The sequence below is a fragment of the Homalodisca vitripennis genome, chromosome 4 (assembly GCF_021130785.1).
Source record: "Homalodisca vitripennis isolate AUS2020 chromosome 4, UT_GWSS_2.1, whole genome shotgun sequence".
NCBI classification, from domain to species: domain Eukaryota; kingdom Metazoa; phylum Arthropoda; class Insecta; order Hemiptera; family Cicadellidae; genus Homalodisca; species Homalodisca vitripennis.
Window position 1 is genome coordinate 125,160,539 of NC_060210.1, and position 22,039 is coordinate 125,182,577.

General features: G+C 31.4%; 1 protein-coding gene across 1 annotated transcript; it reads left to right on the forward strand.

Annotated features, from left to right (window-relative positions):
- Nucleotides 1–252: 252 nt before the first annotated feature.
- Nucleotides 253–21,525, forward strand: LOC124360111 (kynurenine formamidase-like). The gene is made up of 8 exons (XM_046813440.1): nucleotides 253–3,576; nucleotides 6,235–6,319; nucleotides 9,457–9,558; nucleotides 10,984–11,118; nucleotides 11,887–11,965; nucleotides 12,431–12,616; nucleotides 20,049–20,181; nucleotides 21,385–21,525. Exons 1-8 carry the CDS (start codon nucleotides 3,568–3,570, stop codon nucleotides 21,511–21,513), a joined length of 858 nt encoding a protein of 285 aa, XP_046669396.1. The 5' UTR covers nucleotides 253–3,567; the 3' UTR covers nucleotides 21,514–21,525.
- The last annotated feature ends 514 nt before the right edge of the window (nucleotides 21,526–22,039 follow it).

The window sequence follows — 22,039 nt, forward strand, 5'->3', positions numbered from 1 at the left end:
TACTCATTTTTAGACACAACCGCAGAATGAAAAGTAGAATGAAATAATTTGTCCACTTAATATAAAATTGTTGTTCTCAATCAGTTCTGAAGGTTATTAGGACGATCCATGTCTACAAAGTGTTATCTTACAAGAAATAAACATGTTATTTTGTATTTCCTCTATACAATCAATACAAATCGGCACTGAAATCAAAATAAAACGTTGATTTATTAATGATTAATTTTAATTTTATATTAGTTAGTTGTCAAATTAAAGGGTTCTGTATTAAAGAACATATCAAATTCACTCTTTTCTTTAAACAGTCAACTACTTTACTCTCAGTAAATTATTTTTGACATGTGGTTGATTTTGCCTTGCTAGTGCAAAAGAAATAAACAAAAACACTGAAACCCTTCTTCACAACTATTGACATCAAGGGAATCGGACAAACCCTGTCCAAAAAACTGCAATCCTTCTCCACAACCATTGAGACAGGATAATAACTTAACACCAACTACCGCACACACTACACCAACATTTTTTAGGACACCACCACCACAAGCATTCAAAATTCAAAACCAAATTATAAGAGGACTTGGGAACAAAGTGGACAGGCTTGACCATATCACAGCTGAAACTCAACCTAGCACTGAAGGAATAACACCTCAGATACTGAAAACTAAACTTAATGGAAAGGAAGATAAGAAACTTGTAGTAGTATACCAAAACATAGATGGAATGAAAGATAATATCGAGAGGCTTACACAAAATGGGAATCTACAGACCACCTCAAACCAATCTAGATGATTGAACAGACGTAATCTCAACGGAACTAGATAAAATCATAAACCTAAACAACCCAATAGTTATAATGGGGGACATAAATGTGGATAATCTAACAAACAACAAATAGAAACAAATTTTAGCAGAGGCTCTAGAAGGGAGGCTGAGAAGACTAGAACTGCCACTTACAAGAGTCACTCATCATAGCTCGACCTCTATTGCCTTCATCTGTACGAACCTTAACGAAGATCACATAGCGTACAACGGGACTCTCTGACCACAGTGCACAAGTTTGTAGTATTACAGCAGAGGTACAAAATACCACCTTCAATGTGAGTAAGCGAAGGATCATCAATAAACACACAATGAAGAAGCTAGAAGACTCCTAGCAGCTCAAGACTGGACCAATGTCACAGCTAGAGAAAATACTGATGGTGCTTTTGAAGGTGCTATGCGATTTGTAATGGATATTGCATGCCCAAACAAAGTGATAAAAATGAGAAACAAAGAATCAAAAAAGGACTATGGGATACAGAAAATGAAGAACTTAAAATATCCTACCTGGAGGCACTAAACAGAAAAATCCTCACAGGAAATGCCAACGATAAAAGAAATACGGCACTCATTAAGAAAAATTATGACCTTAAACTTAAAGACCTGAGGAAAAAGCAAAATGTTGAGTTTATAGAACAGGCTGAAAACAAATCCAAGGCTTTGTGGAAGGATATAAATTCTTAGAGAAAGGTGAAACACACTGCTACCTACATAGACAGCTTGAATGCTAATGGAGAGATTCATAACTCACTAAAAACATTGCCAATTTTTTTAACAAATTCTTTGCTACAATCGCAGAGAGGACACTGGAACAAAATAAATTATCTAATCAAAGTCCAACAGCTGAAACAACTCAAAGGTTTCCTCAACACTTCCCTATTCCTAACCTACAGCTCTATGACAAGACAGAAGAAGAAATAAAAAAAGTCATCGACTCAATGAAACCCAAAACATCATCCGGTGTAGATGACATCCCTTCCAAATGAATTAAATGTTGTAAGGACGAACTATTCCTCTCAAGGACTTAATCAATAAATCTTTTAACGAAGGCATCTTCCCGAGTAGTCTGAAAACCGCGAAAGTCTGCCCTAAATTCAAGAGCGGTCAACATATAGAAGCAGAGAATTATCGCCCAATATCTCTCATTTCAAATTTCTCAAAAAATTCTGGAAAAAGTTGCCCTAAATAGGCTAATGAACATCTCCAACAACACAACCTTCTTACCCCCAAACAGCATGGCTTCATTAGGAAAAGATCAACGGCAACAGCAGTAATACAACTACTTGAAAATATAATAGATAAACTGGAACAAGGATATATAGCAACAACGATACTGCTGGATTTCAGCAAAGCATTCGACTGCCTTGATCACAAAATGATCATCAAAAAGCTACAAAATCTTGGTATTAATGGAAAAGAACTTCAGTGGTTTGACAGTTACCTCAGCAACTGAAAACAACTGGTAGAGATTACATATAAAGACAACCAAATAATAAAGATAGCAAAATCAGACGTTCTACCAATCAGTAAAGGAGTGCCCCAGGGATCGGTCCTTGGCCCTGGCCTATACATTCTTTGTACAAACGACTTTCCAAATTACCTACAGAACCTCTGTGAAGCAGTGATTTTGCTGATGATAATGCACTGGTTGTTGCAAATAAAAATAAAGAACAACTGGAAGTAGATACTTTTATAGCCTTCAACATGGCCAGACAATACTGATATCAAAATGATCTAGTCCTAAACGAAAGCAAAAGTTACCAACTCATTTTTACACCAAATCGAAACCACCACTAAGGGCTCCCAGAAATTACTACAGTGAAATCTAGTAAATATTTAGACATAATAATTGATAATAACCTTACATGGGAACCTCATCTAGAACAGCTCCGCAAGAAACTTAACTCGGGAATTTTTGTTACACGAAGAATTAAACAGATAAGCAACATAAAAACAGCCATGACAGCATACTATTCACCTTTCGAATCACACCTGAGGTATGGGCTGATAGTCTGGGGAGGAACTAGTGCCACACTCTTTCAAAGAATCTTGATAATACAAAAAAGGCTGTAAGGACACTTAAGGGCCTGATTGTACGGGATACTTGCAGAGACGCCTTCAAGGAACCCAAAATACTGACTGTAGCATCACTCTACATCCTTGAAACTATCCTATACACAGTGAAGTCTGGCCAAGCCAGATTGGGAGACCAGCACCACTACAACACAAGACACAGGCACAACTTCACACTAAATATACACCACCTCAGCCTCTTCGAAAAAAGCCGTCCTACCGAGGCGCTGTCTTCTACAACTGTCTGCCTGAAGAAATGAAGAAGCTACCAGTGAGAAACCTGAAGACATCACTGACGTAGTGGCTGCTGGACAGACTTTTCTACACCCTGCAAGAATTTCTAAACTGGAGGACTTAGAAGAAAATAACAACCTATATCATTTGCTAAATGCTTTTTATTTTATATATTGATTATTTTATTGTATCTTGACGCAATACTGTACTCTATGTACATGTAAATAAAGTTGACTTTCACTTTGACTTTGAAAATTTTAGTGTAATTTATTTTTAAAAGGTTTTGACACATAATATTATGAAATTGAAATCCAAACTGTAGGACTTCATAGTGAAAGTAATGTATAGTGAGTAATGGTTTTTTGTGTATTCCCCATCATCGCCACTGTTACACAAGAACCTGGCTCAAATTACTGAACGAAGCCCAGTAACTGTCTTGACATGGAAGAGGTAAGAGTTATTTTATCCTAGTCCATTAGTGTTTGTAAGTTATTCGTTTATATAAAAACTGTTTATTAATTTAGCTACTATTGGATATGAAATTTTACTAATTTTTATGCTACGTGATCTTTATTTGTAACTATTTTATGGATTTTGATTTTGAAGTTCATGGGTAATCTGCAGAAAAGTTTAGTAGGAATAGTATCTTGTTTGATTAGGATATATTAAAAAACTAATTCTCTTTTGGAATCAAGTACAAATTTCTTACCTAGCTCTTTTATATAGAAACATAATATATTTTTGGAAGGAATATAATCATAGAAACTATAATCAGTCTGGCTGTGTACTATTTCATGTCTATAATTAAAAATGTTGTAATCATTCATAAACATTTTCTATATGTTTGCCATACAGTAACTAAATTACATTGAATTGAGCCAATATTTGCTATTTTTTTAAGATATTCACTCAAGTTTTGTGTTATTGGTTATTAAAACAATCATGGTGGCTATTGAAAAGGGTACAATAAGCGGACCCGGTTTTTTATATCGAAATTGGCAAACGATATTACTCAATCATAACCATCGATATAATCAATCGATACTAATTAATTACTTTGAACAATTAACTTAAATAATCTATATCTACAGCTGTAAACACTTTCAAGTAATACATGCAAGGTAATATTTCAATTTTACATAAGTAACATTTGATTATTAAGAATGGCAGTCAATTTTAGAAAACTACACAACATTGCTTTGAAAGAAGATAATACGAGTTTTTATGTACATGTTTTTCGTAGCTTCAACGTGTAGGACTCGTACCGAAAAACCCATTATGTGAAATTTGTGGGAAAGAAACAAATGTAACTGTGAGAGGAGTAAATATGGTCGTCTTCAGTTTCCCTAATTTTGGTTATAATAATTTGTTTGATCACTGTTAATATTAAATTCACATTTTAATTTAAAACATATGTTTGTTGTTGCGGGCTACAAACACTTTTATATCGATTGATAGTCTAGGATTTGAGATGCGAATATTAGGTATCGATGATTACATTCTTCGATATAAAAAACCTGGTCCGCTTATCGTACCCTACCCGTTGAAAATTCTGTTAAATGTGGAATCTGTGAAATGAATATCAATATATTTAATTTGTTAACAAATCAAACATTTAACTAAAATTTTAATTAGCGAGTTTTGTGAATGTTTATACTGTACATCATCTTTATAATAATAAAAGAAACCTGATCTGAAGAACAGAGCAGTTCAAATAAAGTATTACTCATAGCTTAAATTATTTGCAACTACAATAAGAATGTAAAAGAGTGTTTGGTTACTAAATTAGAGAATGAGTGGGGGTTTGAGCCTGACTTAGAGATTTTACAACCTAATACTAAATATTGATTTAAAATATCTCAAGACGAGAGACTAATTTCCCTCTTACCACTTACATACAATATACAATGAAATCATAACCATTTGAGTGTTATTAGTAAATACAGTAAAACAAATGTTCCAGTTATTTTATGCTATTAAATGACATAGTTATGGTTGCCTGTAAAGTCGGTTTTACGGGCGAAGATTTTACGTGACAACGTCTTTTTCTCGGTAGAATATTTATTGATATGAATATTATTAAATTGCACAATAGGAACAAGGAATTGAATGAAAATAAGAATTTGCACAAATTTTAACTATAGAAATATATTTTGTTTACTAAAACATTTTTGAAATTAATTAAAATTTGTTATTGTAAATGGTAAAGTTGAATAAAACATTTACTAAAATTGGAATTTGAAATTCTTGCTAAACACAGTTAAATTCTAACTCCGCGCGTGGTGATTGGTCGGTTTAGTTCGTTTGTTTGGTCGCACTGTTATGACAGGTTAGAGGTTATAATTTGTTATTTTAAATGTTTGACTAGCAATACGCGCTGTTTCTTCTCAATCGACTGAATTACGATTGATTGCAGAGTGATTAAAACTAATAATTTACTTAACACTATCAACATTTGTCAATAGTATGACATAACCTATAAACTCAGTTTCTCAACTTTTGTGTCAATCTAACAATTAATCAATCAATCATAGTTTACGATAATGAAATATCAGTGTACAATTATTTACCTTTATTGTTGTAGTTGTTGTAAATGACGAATCTAAGCACTCCACATTTTAACGAATAAACATAGTTATCTGCTTTATCCCGTGCGGCGGACCCACAGTTATCTGCTTTATCCCGTGCGGATCCCGTGCGGCGGACCCACTGGACGGGCATCGTAACGTTACCGGGCGTTACACTTTTTCATGAGTGACTCCGAGCCGCAACCTAATTTAAGACGTTGTCACGTCAAAAATTAAAACTCTTTTAGTGTATTTTGGTGTTACAAATTTCTTATTTTCTGAAGTGAAACATTTATGGAATACGAGACGAGATCCTATTTATAATAGTTTTTAACTATAGCCCCAAGTTACAAGAGTTCCTCTTAACATAATCTATTTACATTTTATTCATATCTTTTAACCTGTATAAGCCCATGGGGTCAGTATCGATCCTCTACTGGTACAACTGTAAGTTAGAGTAACAGTTTATCTGCTCCATATATGGGTTTATGTACAAACAATATTTTAGTAGGTAATTATTGACAGTGATATTTTGTCACAGAGAGATCAGTACAGTCCTAGCAGATGGGTTGTGCGCGTACATCCAGACCAAGCTGTACCTTTGCATCTCGAAGTTGTTACTAATGGTATGTAACCAGATAATTCCTCACAAAAGTGTGTAGTTTCTAGAAATTAAGGAGCATAAAACTTGTGAAAGAAGTTCACTAATAGTTTGTTCCCTAGAAGCCATCCATAGCTCAGAAGTGGTGCAGATATAATAAGGAATTCCTAAATACGTTTCAGGACACTCATCAGAATAAATCTAATGTAAACCATCCTTACAATTCCACAGTTTAGATGAGATTTTTAATAAATAAAAATAGAATTAGAAATATTGCATAGAAATTCAAATAATTTTAAAATATAAATAAACCTTTTGCAGTCAGAATAGTTTAGTTGGTAATAAGTAATATGTGACTTCAAGCTGCAACTTATCACATCGTCAATAATAATAATGATTTTTTATGAAAAATAAAGCTTATTGTTATTATAATTTTTGTTTATACTGGAATTTTTCATACAAATTTAGAAAGAATAACTATTTTATAAAAAAAAGAAAAGAATACGGTATAAAAGTATGCAGTATTGTCGCGTTTGATTCACATCTGACAATGGCATCTTAGATATCGAAAAACCTTGTGAAATAAATAAAAAATTATTAGAGAATTGTGTGTTTCATTTTAAGAAAATAATATTGTTAAAATGTTTGTTTTAGTTAATTTGTTATTAAATTGTTAACTTACTCAACAAAGGAATAAAATAGTTAACTAATACTAATATCTATAGGACTTTTAACATGAAGGTGTTGATAATATACATTACATTACATTTGAACAATCAAAAATAATTTCATTACTTGATTGATAAAATAAATCTAAGGTTTCTTTGCAACCTGCTGAAAACAAAAAAATCGTTTAAGTACCAATAGCGTGGAATTTGAAAGAACTCTTGCAAATATACAGATAAAAATGTTATATTTTATCAGTTAAATATATATATATATATATATATATATATATATATATATATATATACTCATTAAATATATATAAATGACAATATCAATTAATACCTTGAGACATCTGGATTCAAATCTCCACAGAGCAAGTAGGCCTACTCTTTATGAACGAATCACAAAACACAGTTGTTATTTTTTGTGGTACACATTGCCGATGGTTATATAATCTAAGATGTCGAACTTTGGATCTTATTTAGAAATACTGCAGGTTGAAATCTTGTTTGTGACCATAGCACATTTTATCAGTACCTGTATTGACTCTTCTTATTCTGTGTAACACAATCCTTGCACAGGCCAGTTGCCCGTGGGTATGGGCAGAATAAGACTTAAAATGTGATCGACCTCTCAAAGAAATTTTATAGATATAAAATTATGGAGTAAAACCACAATTTTATAAGTATGCTGAGCAAAGGGCATTACATATATAAAGTTCATTTTTGTAAAAGAAATATCCAAACTATCTTTACTAGGATTGTGATAAATTTGAAAAGTGACAGATTTTAAACCTTTATATGTATACATGTTTTAGAGGTAATGATTGGTATATATCACCTTCTGGGGCATATGAGTATTGCTAGAAGAATGACCGCAATAGTGCTTTTTGCCTAAAAAGCTTCACTAATGATTCATTAACAAAGTGTTATTTTCGTAACAGTCTTGATTCTTAAATGTGATGGGGACCTCTTAAAACGTTTCCCAGTTTTGTGAGGTGTTCCTCAAGGATCGTATTTGGGTCTCCTGCTGTTTATTATTAACATCAGTACAGCCATTTCTTCTAACTATCTCATGTTTGTCTATGGTGGAAAGATCTCTTATGCTCTGTAATCTCGTGGATATAGGATCCACCAGAGTTCTCTGGCTAATATAGTGGACTGAAGCAATTCTAACATTATGGACTTCAAATATCAAGTTTTGTCCTATGGGTGTGGTAATATTACTCTACTCTTCAACTACCATATGGCTGGAACATCTTTGAAGAGAGCATTTAAGATGAAGGATCTGAGAGTCATCATGACTCCTACATCCTTCATGATGTAGGCTACATGAACTTTACTCAGCCCATGTTGTTTCCAGACAAGTTGACTCTTTGGTTCTGTCTTCTGTTCAACCAGCAATTTCAGATCTTCTCTGTCACTGATTTTCCACTTCAGGTTCTTAATTTTGCTTCTGCGTGAGTTTGCTTCACCCATATGGTACCCTTACCAAATTGGTCCTATCAACATGGTAAAAGAATCCAGGTAGTTTAATCAGAATTTTGGTTTGGAGCCTTGGTTATGTCTATCTAGAGACACCTGTCATTGTTTTCGAGAGGCTCTATGAGTTGCAGTTGAAGCGCAGGATCTTTGACCTCAGCCTGCTCGTTAAAATGGTGAACGTCCTTATTCACAACCATAAGTTGTACAATATTGACTTTGCAGTTCCTTGTGGTATGAGATCCAAATCCATCTTTCAAAGGAGTTGTCTGCCTACAAGCTACAACCATAATAGTGGTCTGTAGAGGTTGGCGAGGGAGGGAAGTCTGGTGTTTTCTGAGATCGACTTGTATTGTGTCTCTCTTGCCTCATTCAAGAAACAAGTTCTTAGAGTGTTAGTGAAGTGAGATTCGATCCATTTGGCCTCTATTATCTAGCGTAGTGTCAATGCTTGCCCTGTACAACATATATTAGATTTTTATACTCAATATATCAATATTCCCTTCTCTCATCATCAAAACTAGTTTCTATTTTGTTGTTGTTTTTTAATCAAATCAATTTTTATGGTGATTTGTTATTTGATACCCATCGTTTTACTTTTATTTTTTATATTGTTATAAATTTATCTTGTAACTGGTTCTAATATATATATATATATATATATATATATATATATATATATATATATATATATATATATATATATATCTTGTTATCAGTCTGTAGTTTATCTTGTTACTACATTTTATTACCAGTTCCAATTTCAGCCCTTTAGTTGTCTTGTTACGAACTCTAAGTAGTATCTGTCACTAAATATTTCTGTTTGAATTTTGTTCTTTTTTCCAATATTTGAAATGCATTATTGTTATTTGTTCTAGTTTACCTATATGTAATATTATTTTATTTGTAGCCATTTTGATACTAAAGATATTCATATTCTTATATTTAATTTGTAATTATTGATGTTGAGGTTAAAAGGAAATAGATAATGTAATATTTGTTTATTTTTCAGCAAGTATAACAGCTAGAAAAGAAGTACCACATCTTCTAGACTTGCAGTATGGTAAACGGAAGTATCAGCATATTGATCTTTATGGCACAGATTTGCCAAAAGGTGGGTGGAATATAATTATTACTTAATACTTATTCGTATAGACCATACTTAGATCTTTCCAAATGTAACAACGCTGGTTTATACCTATTACACTTACTTCCATTTAAATTTGTAAAATAACACTTAATTCTGTATTAAGATGTACAGTACTACTCACTGTTAAGAAGCAATGTTTAGTTGCTTCCATTCAAGTTAGAATATTAAAATTTGATATCTAAGTAGACCTTGTGGAGAAATCAACGTTAAACCAACAACGTTGCCTTGTTTATATTTTTTACTTTTAAGGTTCTTTTTGGGAGTTTTAAACAGGTTTAAAAAAAATAGAGATTTCCAAATCACCATAGTAAAAACCAATATAATTGTTCAAATTGAAGGTTTCACAATATGCAGATGTGTCTTCACAAAACTTTAATGTAAAGACAAAACTTGTCCTAAAAACAGAGAAGAATAGATTTTTACCAGTTACTCAAGTTTTGTTTCAAATCTAAAAAATATTAAGGAAAACAGTGAAATAGATTACTCTATTTCCAAACTACATAACATTTTGGATGTACCGGCTTAAATGAGACTTTAATATTCTATCCTGAATTTAGAATTTCAAAATGTTTAAAATATTCAAGATATTGTTTTTTTATAGACTTAATGTACAAAATAATGTCTCCAGTTGTAAACACAATTATAATATTGAGTTGTTATAATAAAATGTCATACAGACTGAAAATAAAATGATCAAATCAAATCATTTATTGCTATTGATCATGAAAATGAAATAAGCATAGTTAAGTACAGTGTTCAGCAACAATAATACAATACAATGCACATTTTTTCATTAATTTATAAAAAAATATAAGTGAAGTTAGTCTAGGTTAGATTACGTAATATGTTATTTATTTTAAAAAATTATTTTTAAATCACTATTTAAAATTTTTTGAATATGTTTGTTCAAACTACTAGTATTGAACTATATATATTTAAATATAATTTTGACTGTTAGTAAAGATGGAAACATGTTCGAAGTACCGTAACTAAAGCAATAATCATCCTTTCAGTACCATAGTAAATATAAACGGTTTTTTATTATTGCAGCGAAAGGAAACTTGTTGTGACTTATAGCATATATATTGTGAAAAGTGTATATATATATATATATATATATATATATATATATATATATATATATATACAGGCTTCAATTGCAGCGAGATACTTTCCTCTGTATCTCAAAAATTCATAAAAACACAGTTTTGAGACCTCTTATATTCAAAATTTTCTGGAGAAGGGCCCTCAGACACACCTCTGTTCTAATAGGTATTCCATACCCTCCCTTCCCCAGGAGAGTTACAGTTTCACCACCTCTCACCACCTTGTTAATTTAAAATAATGAACAGTTAGTTGTTTGAACTATATAGTTTAATGCTTTTCCAGATTCACCCGTGTTTGTATACATTCACGGAGGATTCTGGCAGATGCTCTCCAAGGATTTATCTGCTTATACTGTGATACCGTTGTGGAAAGCTGGGATCAAATGTGTTGTCGTGGACTACGACCTGGTACCCTCTGGTACGGTATTTTTAAATTTCACTATCAACAATGTCACAACAGTGTAACAAAAATTATTAAAACAATGGTAAATGTATGTAACATTTCTGGTATCCTTATAAAAGTAGCATATCAATATGAAGATATTCAGAAACTAAAAGAGGTTGACTGTAGCTTATAAAAGCGTGGTCGAATATTGACATCAAATTAATTAAAAAATAAATGGAATTGTGGGAATGGAGTAATCTTTACTGATACTTGTAGACATTTGCTCTTTAACTGCACATTTTGAGCATTTTTAATATATAAAACTGTAATGTATTAATAAAAAGAATATTAGGGTACACCATGTACACTTTAAGGGTTAACCCTTGCTTCCTTTAAAATTGTTTGAAAATGACTATTTATGAGTTTTTAAATAATTTATTGTTATTAGTTTGTAAGTGTAGGTATACATTTTTTGATCTGTTAATAAGTTTCCTTAATTTTACTACATTTTACTTTATTATTTTGAAGTAATTTTGTATTTTATGAGTAACCATTTCACTGCTGTCTTATTTTTGTACATTCATGAAAATACATTAATTGCGATAACATAATTATGAGTATGGGCTACCACCCAGGATCTTTCACTTGTCTAATAAGATGCAAATAACTAATGCTGCTGGAATAGCTGAGAGCCTTTTTATAAACAAAATATATTTGAAATAGTAATTTAATTACTACTGGTTCTGTGAAACAATTAATTGTGCCGATCTCTAATAACTATATGACATTTGGATGTTTCAGTAACACTTGATGCCATAGTTGAAGAAATTAAAGAGCTGGCTGTTTTTGTTCTGAATATGGCAAAAGAAAATGGCTCTAAGTAAGTAAATTTTAGTAGCATTACTTCAGTCAACTTAGTGGAACCTATATATTTCTATGGCAAAAAGATAGCCGAAAACACAATTTTCTGTAATAGAAATAATAAACATTGTCTATTTCCTTATACGTAAATAACCTGTTACTTTTGAAAAAAGTACAGTAATACTTTTTTTACGAGCAAAACGTACAAAAATGTTATGAAGTTATAACAAATTCTTTGACTTAAGACAGATTATAATTTATTAGTTAAGACTGGCAACTAAGTATTAAAGGGGTGTTTTAAATATGATATAGACCCCAAAATAAACACTTTTCTTCAATTAATAAACTTTTTAAACAATGAAAATAAAATGTATATATACTTATTATTATGTATGTATGTATACAAAAAACGTATACATAAACGTACATTTATGTGTTTTATGTATGTACCTGTGGATTAAAAACACGTACTTCAATGTGGCAGAAATGTGTGGTTTGGAGGACATTCTGCTGGTGCTCATCTCACAGCCTCACTACTGGAGCCTGATTGGTTCAACTCTCTGGAGCCGGGACTGAGACAGCTGATAAAGGGAGTGGTCCTTATCAGTGGAATCTTTGACACCACTGCTCTCATCCATACCTCTGAGAATGTAGCTCTACAGCTGACAGAGTGAGACATATGAAATATTATTATATAGTAAATGATGTGAACACAATAAAACATTAGTCTTTAATTAAAAAAAGTTATGTTGGTATAGAGGAAGGTTGTTGTAACTTATATAATTTAGCAAAGGTTTTTAAGACATGACAACTAAAAAAAAAAAAAAAAAAAAAAAAAAAATTAAAGCCCCACTAAGGGGGTTGGCTTTGCTATAAATTGCTTAAAGAGCTGGAATTAAAAACTATTTTCTTACCATATACTGCTTCCTCATGTTTTCCATTCTTTTTCTTCTGCTGAAATTCTCTTCTCTCCAGGTAATTCATTAAGCTGCCAATCTTATCCCTGGAATCCTTATGGATAACCATGTAAGATTGACCTTGCTTCTTGTGAAGAATCTTGAGGTTGGCATCCTATGTCTGTCCAAACTGGTACTGCATATTTTTGTCCTGAGATGGGTAAAAGGACCTTTCTTTCACTTCTCCTACCATGTCAGATAAAATGCTATATTTTCATCTGAAGGCCCAAATTATATATTCAGATAATATTTTGGAAGAAATCTTCATGATTTATCAATTCATAATAAGGAAATTGAAGGTGATAATCAGGGTGGATGGTTGAGTGAAGTTTGTGCTCCTCAAGTTGGACAGAAATTCAGTGACTTTTAGTGAGTTGTTTTAAATTAAAGTTTAACCAATTTTGATAATAAGTTCTGTGCTTCAAATTTACGTTGTCAGTTTACAGTTTTGCAAAGAAGTAATATAATAACTTTAAGTTTTCTATTTAGTAAAATCAGGAAATTCCAAGAAGGCTGCACTTTTGATAAGAAAGGTAATCAGATAAGAGGCCAGGTTACCTGACCCTTGTACTCTCTTATCAACTGAGACAAACTTTTCAGTGATTGTATTGCTGACTTGACTGACCAGATTGTAATTGCCAAGTATATGTGTGATATATCACCATATGATATCTCAGGACTGATAGCTGAGTGGCTTAATTGTCAGACTCTTGAATTGAAGATACCTGGTTCAAATACACCTGGTGACATTTACTTTTTGCCACTTACCTTTTGCAGCTTGTTAATTTAATAAAGCTGAAACTTAAACTAATTATTTTAGTATTCTTACCATATTTATAAAGATTTCAAAGTAAATAACATTTGGAACATTTTATTAAAGTATAAAGAACATATTATTTGATTAAGATAATTAGAATGGGCAAACAAATTAAATGTCCATGTGGAAAATGTTTAAAAAATATTAGTAATCTTGCAAAGCAGTACTTTGTAGAAACTCCTGCTTACAATGGCATCATCTTGAATGCACTGATTTAACTGAAAATGATTTCAAAGAAATAAAAAACTCGAATATCAGATGGAGTTGTTCAAAATGTATTGCAGCATTAAATGCTATTGGCAGTGAATGTGAGGATGTCGATGAGGTTGATTGTAATCTGGCTCTAACGGAAGAACTAAAAAATATGAATTTAATGATAAAATCATTGAGTGCAGATCTTGATGAAGCCCAAAAGAAGATTATCCAGCTGAGAGAAGAAAAGACAATACTCCAAAATATAGTTTTACAAAGACGAAGATTTTATAAAACTGAAAGAATCAATTACTAAGAAAAATTGTAAAAAAAAAATATGTAGAGCGAAGAGCAAGTTTACCGTTAACAATGGGAGATTTTATTCAACCTAAAGCAAATAAAAGGGAAATTAAACTTACAGCTTCCACCACTGAAATGGACTTTAGCTTGGTGTCAGCTAACAGATTTCAACCTCTTGCAACATATAATGAAGAAAATGACACAAATAGTCAAAATTCAAAACAGGATTGTAATAACAAAATAAACAAAATACTTTTGTGCGCTGATAGTCATGGTAAGGATGTAGCCTGGAATTTAAACAAATTGCATCATTCTTCTAGCGCTATTGGTTTTGTACAAATTATCTACTATAGTAATTTGTACAACATTTGTACAACTTGGAACGACCACTATGGTGGTCGTTCCAAGCAAGTACTAAATATGGAAAATATTGAGTCCGAGATTCAGGGACCTAAAGACATTTTAGTAATGATATGTGGGACAAACGATGTAGCGCGAAATGAATCACAAGAAGCCTTAAACTGCATTTCAGACACTCTACAGCAATGCAAGGAGAAAAATGTAGTTCTGGTAGATTTGCCTAATAGATATGATCTTGCAAACTGGTCATGTGTCAATGAAGAAACAAGAAGGACCAACAGTGCCTTAAAGGATCTCATGTCAACACATAAAAATCTCAAAATTGTTGAAGGGAGCAGAGCTGAGAGGGAGATGCATACCCACCAGGGTATGCATTTCAACACCAAAGGAAAACAATGGTTGGCTGAGCAGATCATTACAGCGATACAAGAGTTCAACCTGGAGCAACCCATAGCATCAGCGGAAGGCAGACAACTCAGTCCGAGATTGAGAGACCTGACGACCCAGGAGGGAAACGGTCAACCACCCCCACCAGGAACCAGCCCATAGAGGACGACACCTGCACTGCCAGGAAAGATTTTAGTTTTAGTTTTAGTGATAGCAATTTAATTGGTAACTCTAGTTGTTTGTTAATACACTTAATATTCAGGGAATTAAAAGCAAACTGGATGAACTTAACTTATTGCTTGCAGATTTGGGAGAAAAAATCTGTATAATATGCTTGAATGAACACTGGCTTTCAAAGGAAAATGTAAATTTATTGAATAATATTGAATTTTTCAAATTAGCTGATTTTTATGTTAGAGAAAACTGTACTAGAGGAGGTTTGGCAATCTTGGTCAGAGAAAACTTTGGAATAAACTTTAAGGTCCGAAATGATTTAAAAATGTACAATGATAACTATTACTTTGAATGCTCCATAATAGAACTTTTGGATTTAAAAACCCCAATAATTATTATATCTTTATACAGAACTCCGGATAATTGCACCCTTAATATTTTTCTTGAAAAACTTGGTGGTTTATTGAATAAATTCAGAAATTAAAAAAAATGTCAATATTTTAATAGCTACAGACTGCAACATCAATGTATTAAATAAAAAGGAACCACAAACATTATATGAAATACTTAATTATAATGGCTTTAAAATAAATATTGTTGAGGTAACAAGACCAGCAAGTGGAACATGTCTAGATAACATAATAACAAACAATAGGTTTAAGATTGATAATTTTTTAGTTACGAATGTTGGCCTCTCTGACCACAATGCTATTATAACAACTTTGCCCATATTTGAAAATAGAAGTAGGGATAAATATGTTATTCAGAGAAGATACACTAAAGAAGCTAGACATGACTATGATCAACGTTAAAAATACTGAATGGGAATTCAGCAATGCTAAAAAAGTGAATGAAAACTTTGATAGTTTCTTAAGAGAATTCCTATTCATGTTTAATTATTCTTTTCCACTTAAATCCGTCAAAATTAGAGGGAAGATTAGAGCAAAGTGGATAACAAAAGGGTTACAAATTTCAAGTAGAAATAAGAGAAAACTCCACAAACAAGCACAAGTTTCAAATGATGAAGAAATTAAAATCCATTATAAAATATATAATACAATTTTTAAAAAGGTTGTTAGAGAAGCTAAGCGTAGAGCTAATGATTTATACATAGAACAATCTAACTGCAAGGGTAAAGCAGCCTGGCAAGTTATAAAACAGGAAATTGGTATAAACACAAAAAATCACGATGGAGTAAGAGAAATAGTGGTTAATGGGAAAGTAATTAGAGAACATAATGAGATGGTTAATCATTTTAATTAATCTTATTTAAAGACTATAGAACAATTGAATATAAAAAGCTCTCCGGTAAAAGCAGTGGGAAAATTACAAAAAGTTAACAGTAGCCTACGTCTTTTCGTTTTAAACCTGTTCAAGCGAAAGAAATTCATAAATTAATATCAACGTTGCCTAACAAGTGGTCTACTGGCTGGGACGAAATTCCCTCAATAATTGTTAAAGACTGTAAGGAATATCTTGTGAAGCCAATAACAAATTTGGTTAATCAATCATTAGGAACAGGTGTTTTTCCAGACAAGCTTAAATATTCAGTAGTGAAACCCATTTACAAAAAAGGTGAGAAAACTGAAGTAAAAAACTATCGTCCGGTTTCATTGTTACCAGTGTTTTCCAAGCTATATGAGAAAGTAGTAAACCATCAATTATACAAATACCTAGAAAAAAATAGTATGATTACTGGATGTCAACATGGCTTTAGAAAAAATTACTCAACTGACACGGCACTTACCAACCTTGCAGAGGAAGTTTACAGTGCTTTGGATGGATCACAGTCTACAGTGGCAGTGTGCTGTGATTTATCAAAGGCATTTGATTGTGTAGATCATGATATCTTAATGAAGAAATTAGAATTATATGGAGTGGAGGGCACATCTTTAAATTGGTTTAAGTCATATATTACAGGGAGAAAACAAAAAACAACTTTAGTATCAGACTATAAAAGGTATCATTCAGAGTATGAAAATGTAGTGTCAGGAGTTCCGCAAGGATCGATCTTAGGACCATTACTATTTACATTGTATACAAATGATCTACCACAAGACATAGACACGAAATTAGTCTTATATGCTGATGACACCACAGCTATAATCAAGGAGAAAAACTTACATGTAATGAAATTATTAGTAGAACAAACTATAGTTAAATTAGAAGAGTGGTTTAAAGTTAATGGAATGATTCTGAATACTACAAAAACAAATATTATTCACTTCAAAAATAGACAGCAAAGAGAAGAAATGTTTACAGTCACAATAGATAAAGAACAAATAAATAGATGCAAAAATGTAAAACTATTGGGAGTTTGTTTTGATGAGCATATGGCATGGACAGGACAAATACAAAACTTATGTAAAAAACTCAATTCTATTTGTTTCAATATGAGCTGTGTGTGTGTGGTACTATGGCTATTTTTACTCAATTATGAAGTTTGGAATTACATTGTGGGGCTCAGTAGAGATAACAGAAAAAGTGTTAAAAATCCAAAATAAGATTATAAGAATAATGACATTTTCATCTAGAAGAAGTTCTTGTAAAGAAAAATTTAAGAAACTGAAGATTCTTACTGTCCCTTGTGTGTACATGTATGAAGTACTGAGTCAAGTTCATCAAAATTTGAACTGGTTTTCTAAAGAAAAAACTATTCATCAACACAATACTAGAAATACCAATTTGTTAATATATCCTGTACACACCACAGCCATATTTGAAAAAAGTTTGTATTATATGGGTATTAAACTTTACAACAAATTGCCTAACAATTTCAAACAAATGCCACAAGTTGAATTATTAGATAGAATAAAAAGTATGTTTGTCAAAAAGGCTTACTACAAGATTTCCGAATTTCTAAATGACAAAAACATAATAATCTAGTTATGAAGATTAAGTGTTTTCTCCTAAGAAACTTAATTTAATGTAATACAAAATTCAATAATTGATCTCCATTTTGTTATTTGAATATTGTTACATTGTTACCAATTTTATTGTTTGATTTGTTAATGGTTTTATTAATTTGATTGTTTTACTAATTTTATTGTTTTATTTATTAATTGTTTTAGTAATTTATTGTTTTATTTGTTAATTATTTAACTAATTTTATTGTTTTATTTGTTAATTAGTTTAATGAATGATTGTTATTACATTATGGTGTACTACAATTTTAATGTACATCTGACTCAGGAATGCTTTACAAAATAAATGTTTGACATAGGTTTTAATACTGTTAATTAGTTTGTAGTTAATTTGTTCATAGCTGAAAGTGTTAATACTGTTATTTATAACAGAGCTTATTTATTTGTTAGCAAATCATTTTAGCTAGAATCTTGTTAAATCTATTAGTACTAACGATGGGAGACCGAAAAAAGGGAAATTTCTGACTATGTCATCTGTCTTACCAGCATAGCTGGATCTTGTAAGATGTAATATGACAATAAACATTCATTCATTCATTCATAATAGTAGCATATCTAGGGGGGCACACACTAGGTAGTAAAAAATATAAAAATGACAAAAATGTGTATATATACTGTACTATTACAGAACAAAAAGAGTTGGTTAAAACAAGCTTTTTTTGTTCCTTTCACACTCACGTTCAATCAGGCTAAAGGTTACTTGAAGTGTCATACCATCATAAACACTGGGTAAGTTATGCTTTAAGTTGATTAAAGTATTAGAAAGCTGGTTTAAGTATAAGAGGCCTATTTAGGCCTCTATGTGACAGTGAGCAACCTCCTCAACTTCTTGTCAAAACCTTTACTATGTCAGTGGATCACTCACTCATCAGTCTACTGTAGTTTTTACTTTTTTTCTCAACGCTGTGTAGTTTTTATTACGAGTATCTAATGTAGCTTGGTTAGTAAACATATGTACTTAGGAAGATCGATAGTCAGCTGACAGCTATGCATCCGAGGCTTTTAGCGTGGGGCCAAAGTTAAAATTTGTGTCATAAATAGGAAATCGTCTCAATCTCATAAGTGCACTTCAGAAACTTACCTTATTTTTTCAATGCTAATGAATTGTTAAAATTACAATTATCTGTAGATACTAATTGCTTATAATTTGCATTCAATGTATAGGTTTTCCTGAAACTCTATCATACCCGTACAAATCAGAACCTCAGATGTGTAGCCAGGTAGCCAGGACAACAATAGATAACTAGTATGCCCTTATAAGCTTGGCCTTGTAAAAAATCAAGTATCCAGAATTAAGTGAACTCTTGTCATCTTTCACAAAGTCTATGTATAATTTTGGAAATTTAATTACTTATATTGATTTCAAAAAATGTAATTTACCAATTAAATTTATATTTGGGATTAAATACACCAACATGAAATATACTGACGATGGTAATCTAAGTCTTCTTTTGTAAACATATCATGGAAGAAGTTCTGTTTTTGTTGTAGCAATTCTGTTTGGTGGTGGAGGGGGGAGCTATCAAGTTTTTGGTGAGGAGGCGGCAAAATGTTATTTAAAATCTCTGCATTCTCAATGGATTGTATCCCATACATTGATATACATACTGTGTTTATTCAAAAATCAGTGTGTTTTATAAAATCAGCTTAATTCTTTATTCAGTACATCCATATTGCACAACCGAGTGTATGAGGTGTTTACTACCATTTCAAGAAGAGTGTACCTTATTATTTATCTCCAATAGAGATTTGAAAATGTTTAACTATTATAATGTTATTTACAGTAGGACTAAGATTCTTGGAATATAATATCAGTACGGTAATAATAAAATATATTATTAAAAGGTATTTATTACTTACAAATGAAATTAAACCACAAAAATAGATCATGCAAAATATTTTTCTATTTAAAGCTGTCTGCTTGTATAAACAAAGTGCTTCATTTTATAGCGGTTTACATAATTGAATATTGTATTAAATATTTTGTTTCAGAAAATCAGCTCTAGAGCTAAGTCCGATATTTAAAGAAGGCAATTTGGAAATATTAGGAGAGTTTATGGCATTGGTTGTTGTTGCGGAACATGATTCCCCAGCTTTCCACAACCAATCTCAACAGTACAGTGAGGTATATTTTATGAATCACTACATTAACCCCCTAACGACTATTTAAAAATTATATAAATGAAAAAAGTGCTAATTTATTTAACTAAACAAAATTACATAATAATTATTTTTCAAGTAAAAGATTTGAAAAAGTACCAACTTTTTTATTGTATTTTGTTGAATTTGGCATAGGTCTGTTAAATTAATTAAAATTGAAGTACTACACTTTTTCACATATTAAATATTTACACAAACTCATTAGTGAAATCTAAATTATTAAAAAACAATGAAATTAAGCAACACACATATGTGCAAGCAAGAGACATGGCATGAACAAGACGAAAATCCTGTATATTTAAGCCCTAGAGAATAGTTCTATAATAAACACTGGTCGGCTTGAAGACAAAGCAAAAATAGCAACTGCAAAACAAAATATGACTAAGAACTTGAACATCTCAGGAAAGAAAACACAAAGCTTATATTACAAAGCAGACAAGTCAAGGACACAATAATAAACAATGAAAGAAAATCCTACCAGAGCACAATCATTTATGCTTCCAATCAAATGGGATTGACATGCACCAGCCTGTATAAATAATAAACCGATGTAATTTCTCACACCTCAAAGAATCTTACAAAATGACAATATCAATGTTGTGCATGTCAAACATGATCACTTTTAGATAATAAATCATATTAGATAGCACCTTATGAAGAAAATATTCACAACATTAAGAGAAAGCTGACAAAATGGATTGTCTTAACTGAACAAGAATTCCTCAACTTGTAAATGGATGTACACTATAATAGTATAATACCGTATTTTCCATTTATTTACTATTTGATGATTTTCTCACATGTAAACAATAATACAAATTGCATACTTTACTGATTATCTTATCATATTTGTTTTTGAGATTACCAATACCATTGTAGGTACAAGGCAGGGAGTTGGCAAAATTGTTATAGAACTAAAAGCTAAATTACCTTTACTTAAGGCTTTTATTAACAAAACATCAACAAGATTAATGATAAGGAAAGAAAAAGACGCATGACAGATAATTATAGAGTAATAACAAAAAGTAATAGAGTTCAAAAACTACAACAAAAATTTATATTAGTACAGTTTCTTCTGTTTTGTACCTTATTAATATATATATCACAACTTTGTCTTAATGTATGTTACATTAGAAATCTGTTTACTTATTTGTGTGTTTTGTTTCAGCTACTTAAGAAGAAGAATATTAAAACAGAATTTCTAAAATTATTAAATACAGATCACTTTAATATTGTAGAAAATCTCCAAAACTCTAGTTTTGAGTTGACAACAAAAATTATTGAACTAATTAAATAGTATTTTTGACTACTAATGTGTTTGTGTTTGACTATTTTCCAACAAATCCACTCCTTCCTTACTAATCATTATGTAGATCTATGTCCAGCCTGGAAATAATATTATTCAGTTGTGACAAACCTTTTTGCTTCATTTATTTCTCAGAAAAGTTCTAGAATAGTTATGACCAATGTGAGTGACGTTACATATTTTGTCTGCCTACTTGTATTTTATTTGCAGTTCCATCCTTTCTAGTTCGCAAGGCCACTTTGAGTAACTTGTACAATTCGCCTTAATCATTCATATGGCCATTTTGAGTGTTCAGAAGAATGAATGATTCAGTTTATTAACAGTTACAAACAAAACAACAGTTCTTCAAGTTATTATTTCAACGTAATATGATTACAAACTAAAATATTTTAAGAGTAATAGGATTTCGGAAATTGGCTATCGTTATATGTTACCAAAAGAATAGCACTATGTTTCCAGGATTTAAATGTACCCTCTTCTATGTAAACAAACCCTAAGACGTAACTAAAAATTGCAG

Bases quoted from the DNA above. Each gene is read 5' to 3' on its own strand.
- LOC124360111 (XM_046813440.1), top strand. The intron at 11,119-11,886 runs GTACGGTATTTT...TGGATGTTTCAG, and splicing joins CTACGACCTGGTACCCTCTG to TAACACTTGATGCCATAGTT. The intron at 12,617-20,048 runs GTGAGACATATG...ATTTTGTTTCAG, and splicing joins GTAGCTCTACAGCTGACAGA to AAAATCAGCTCTAGAGCTAA.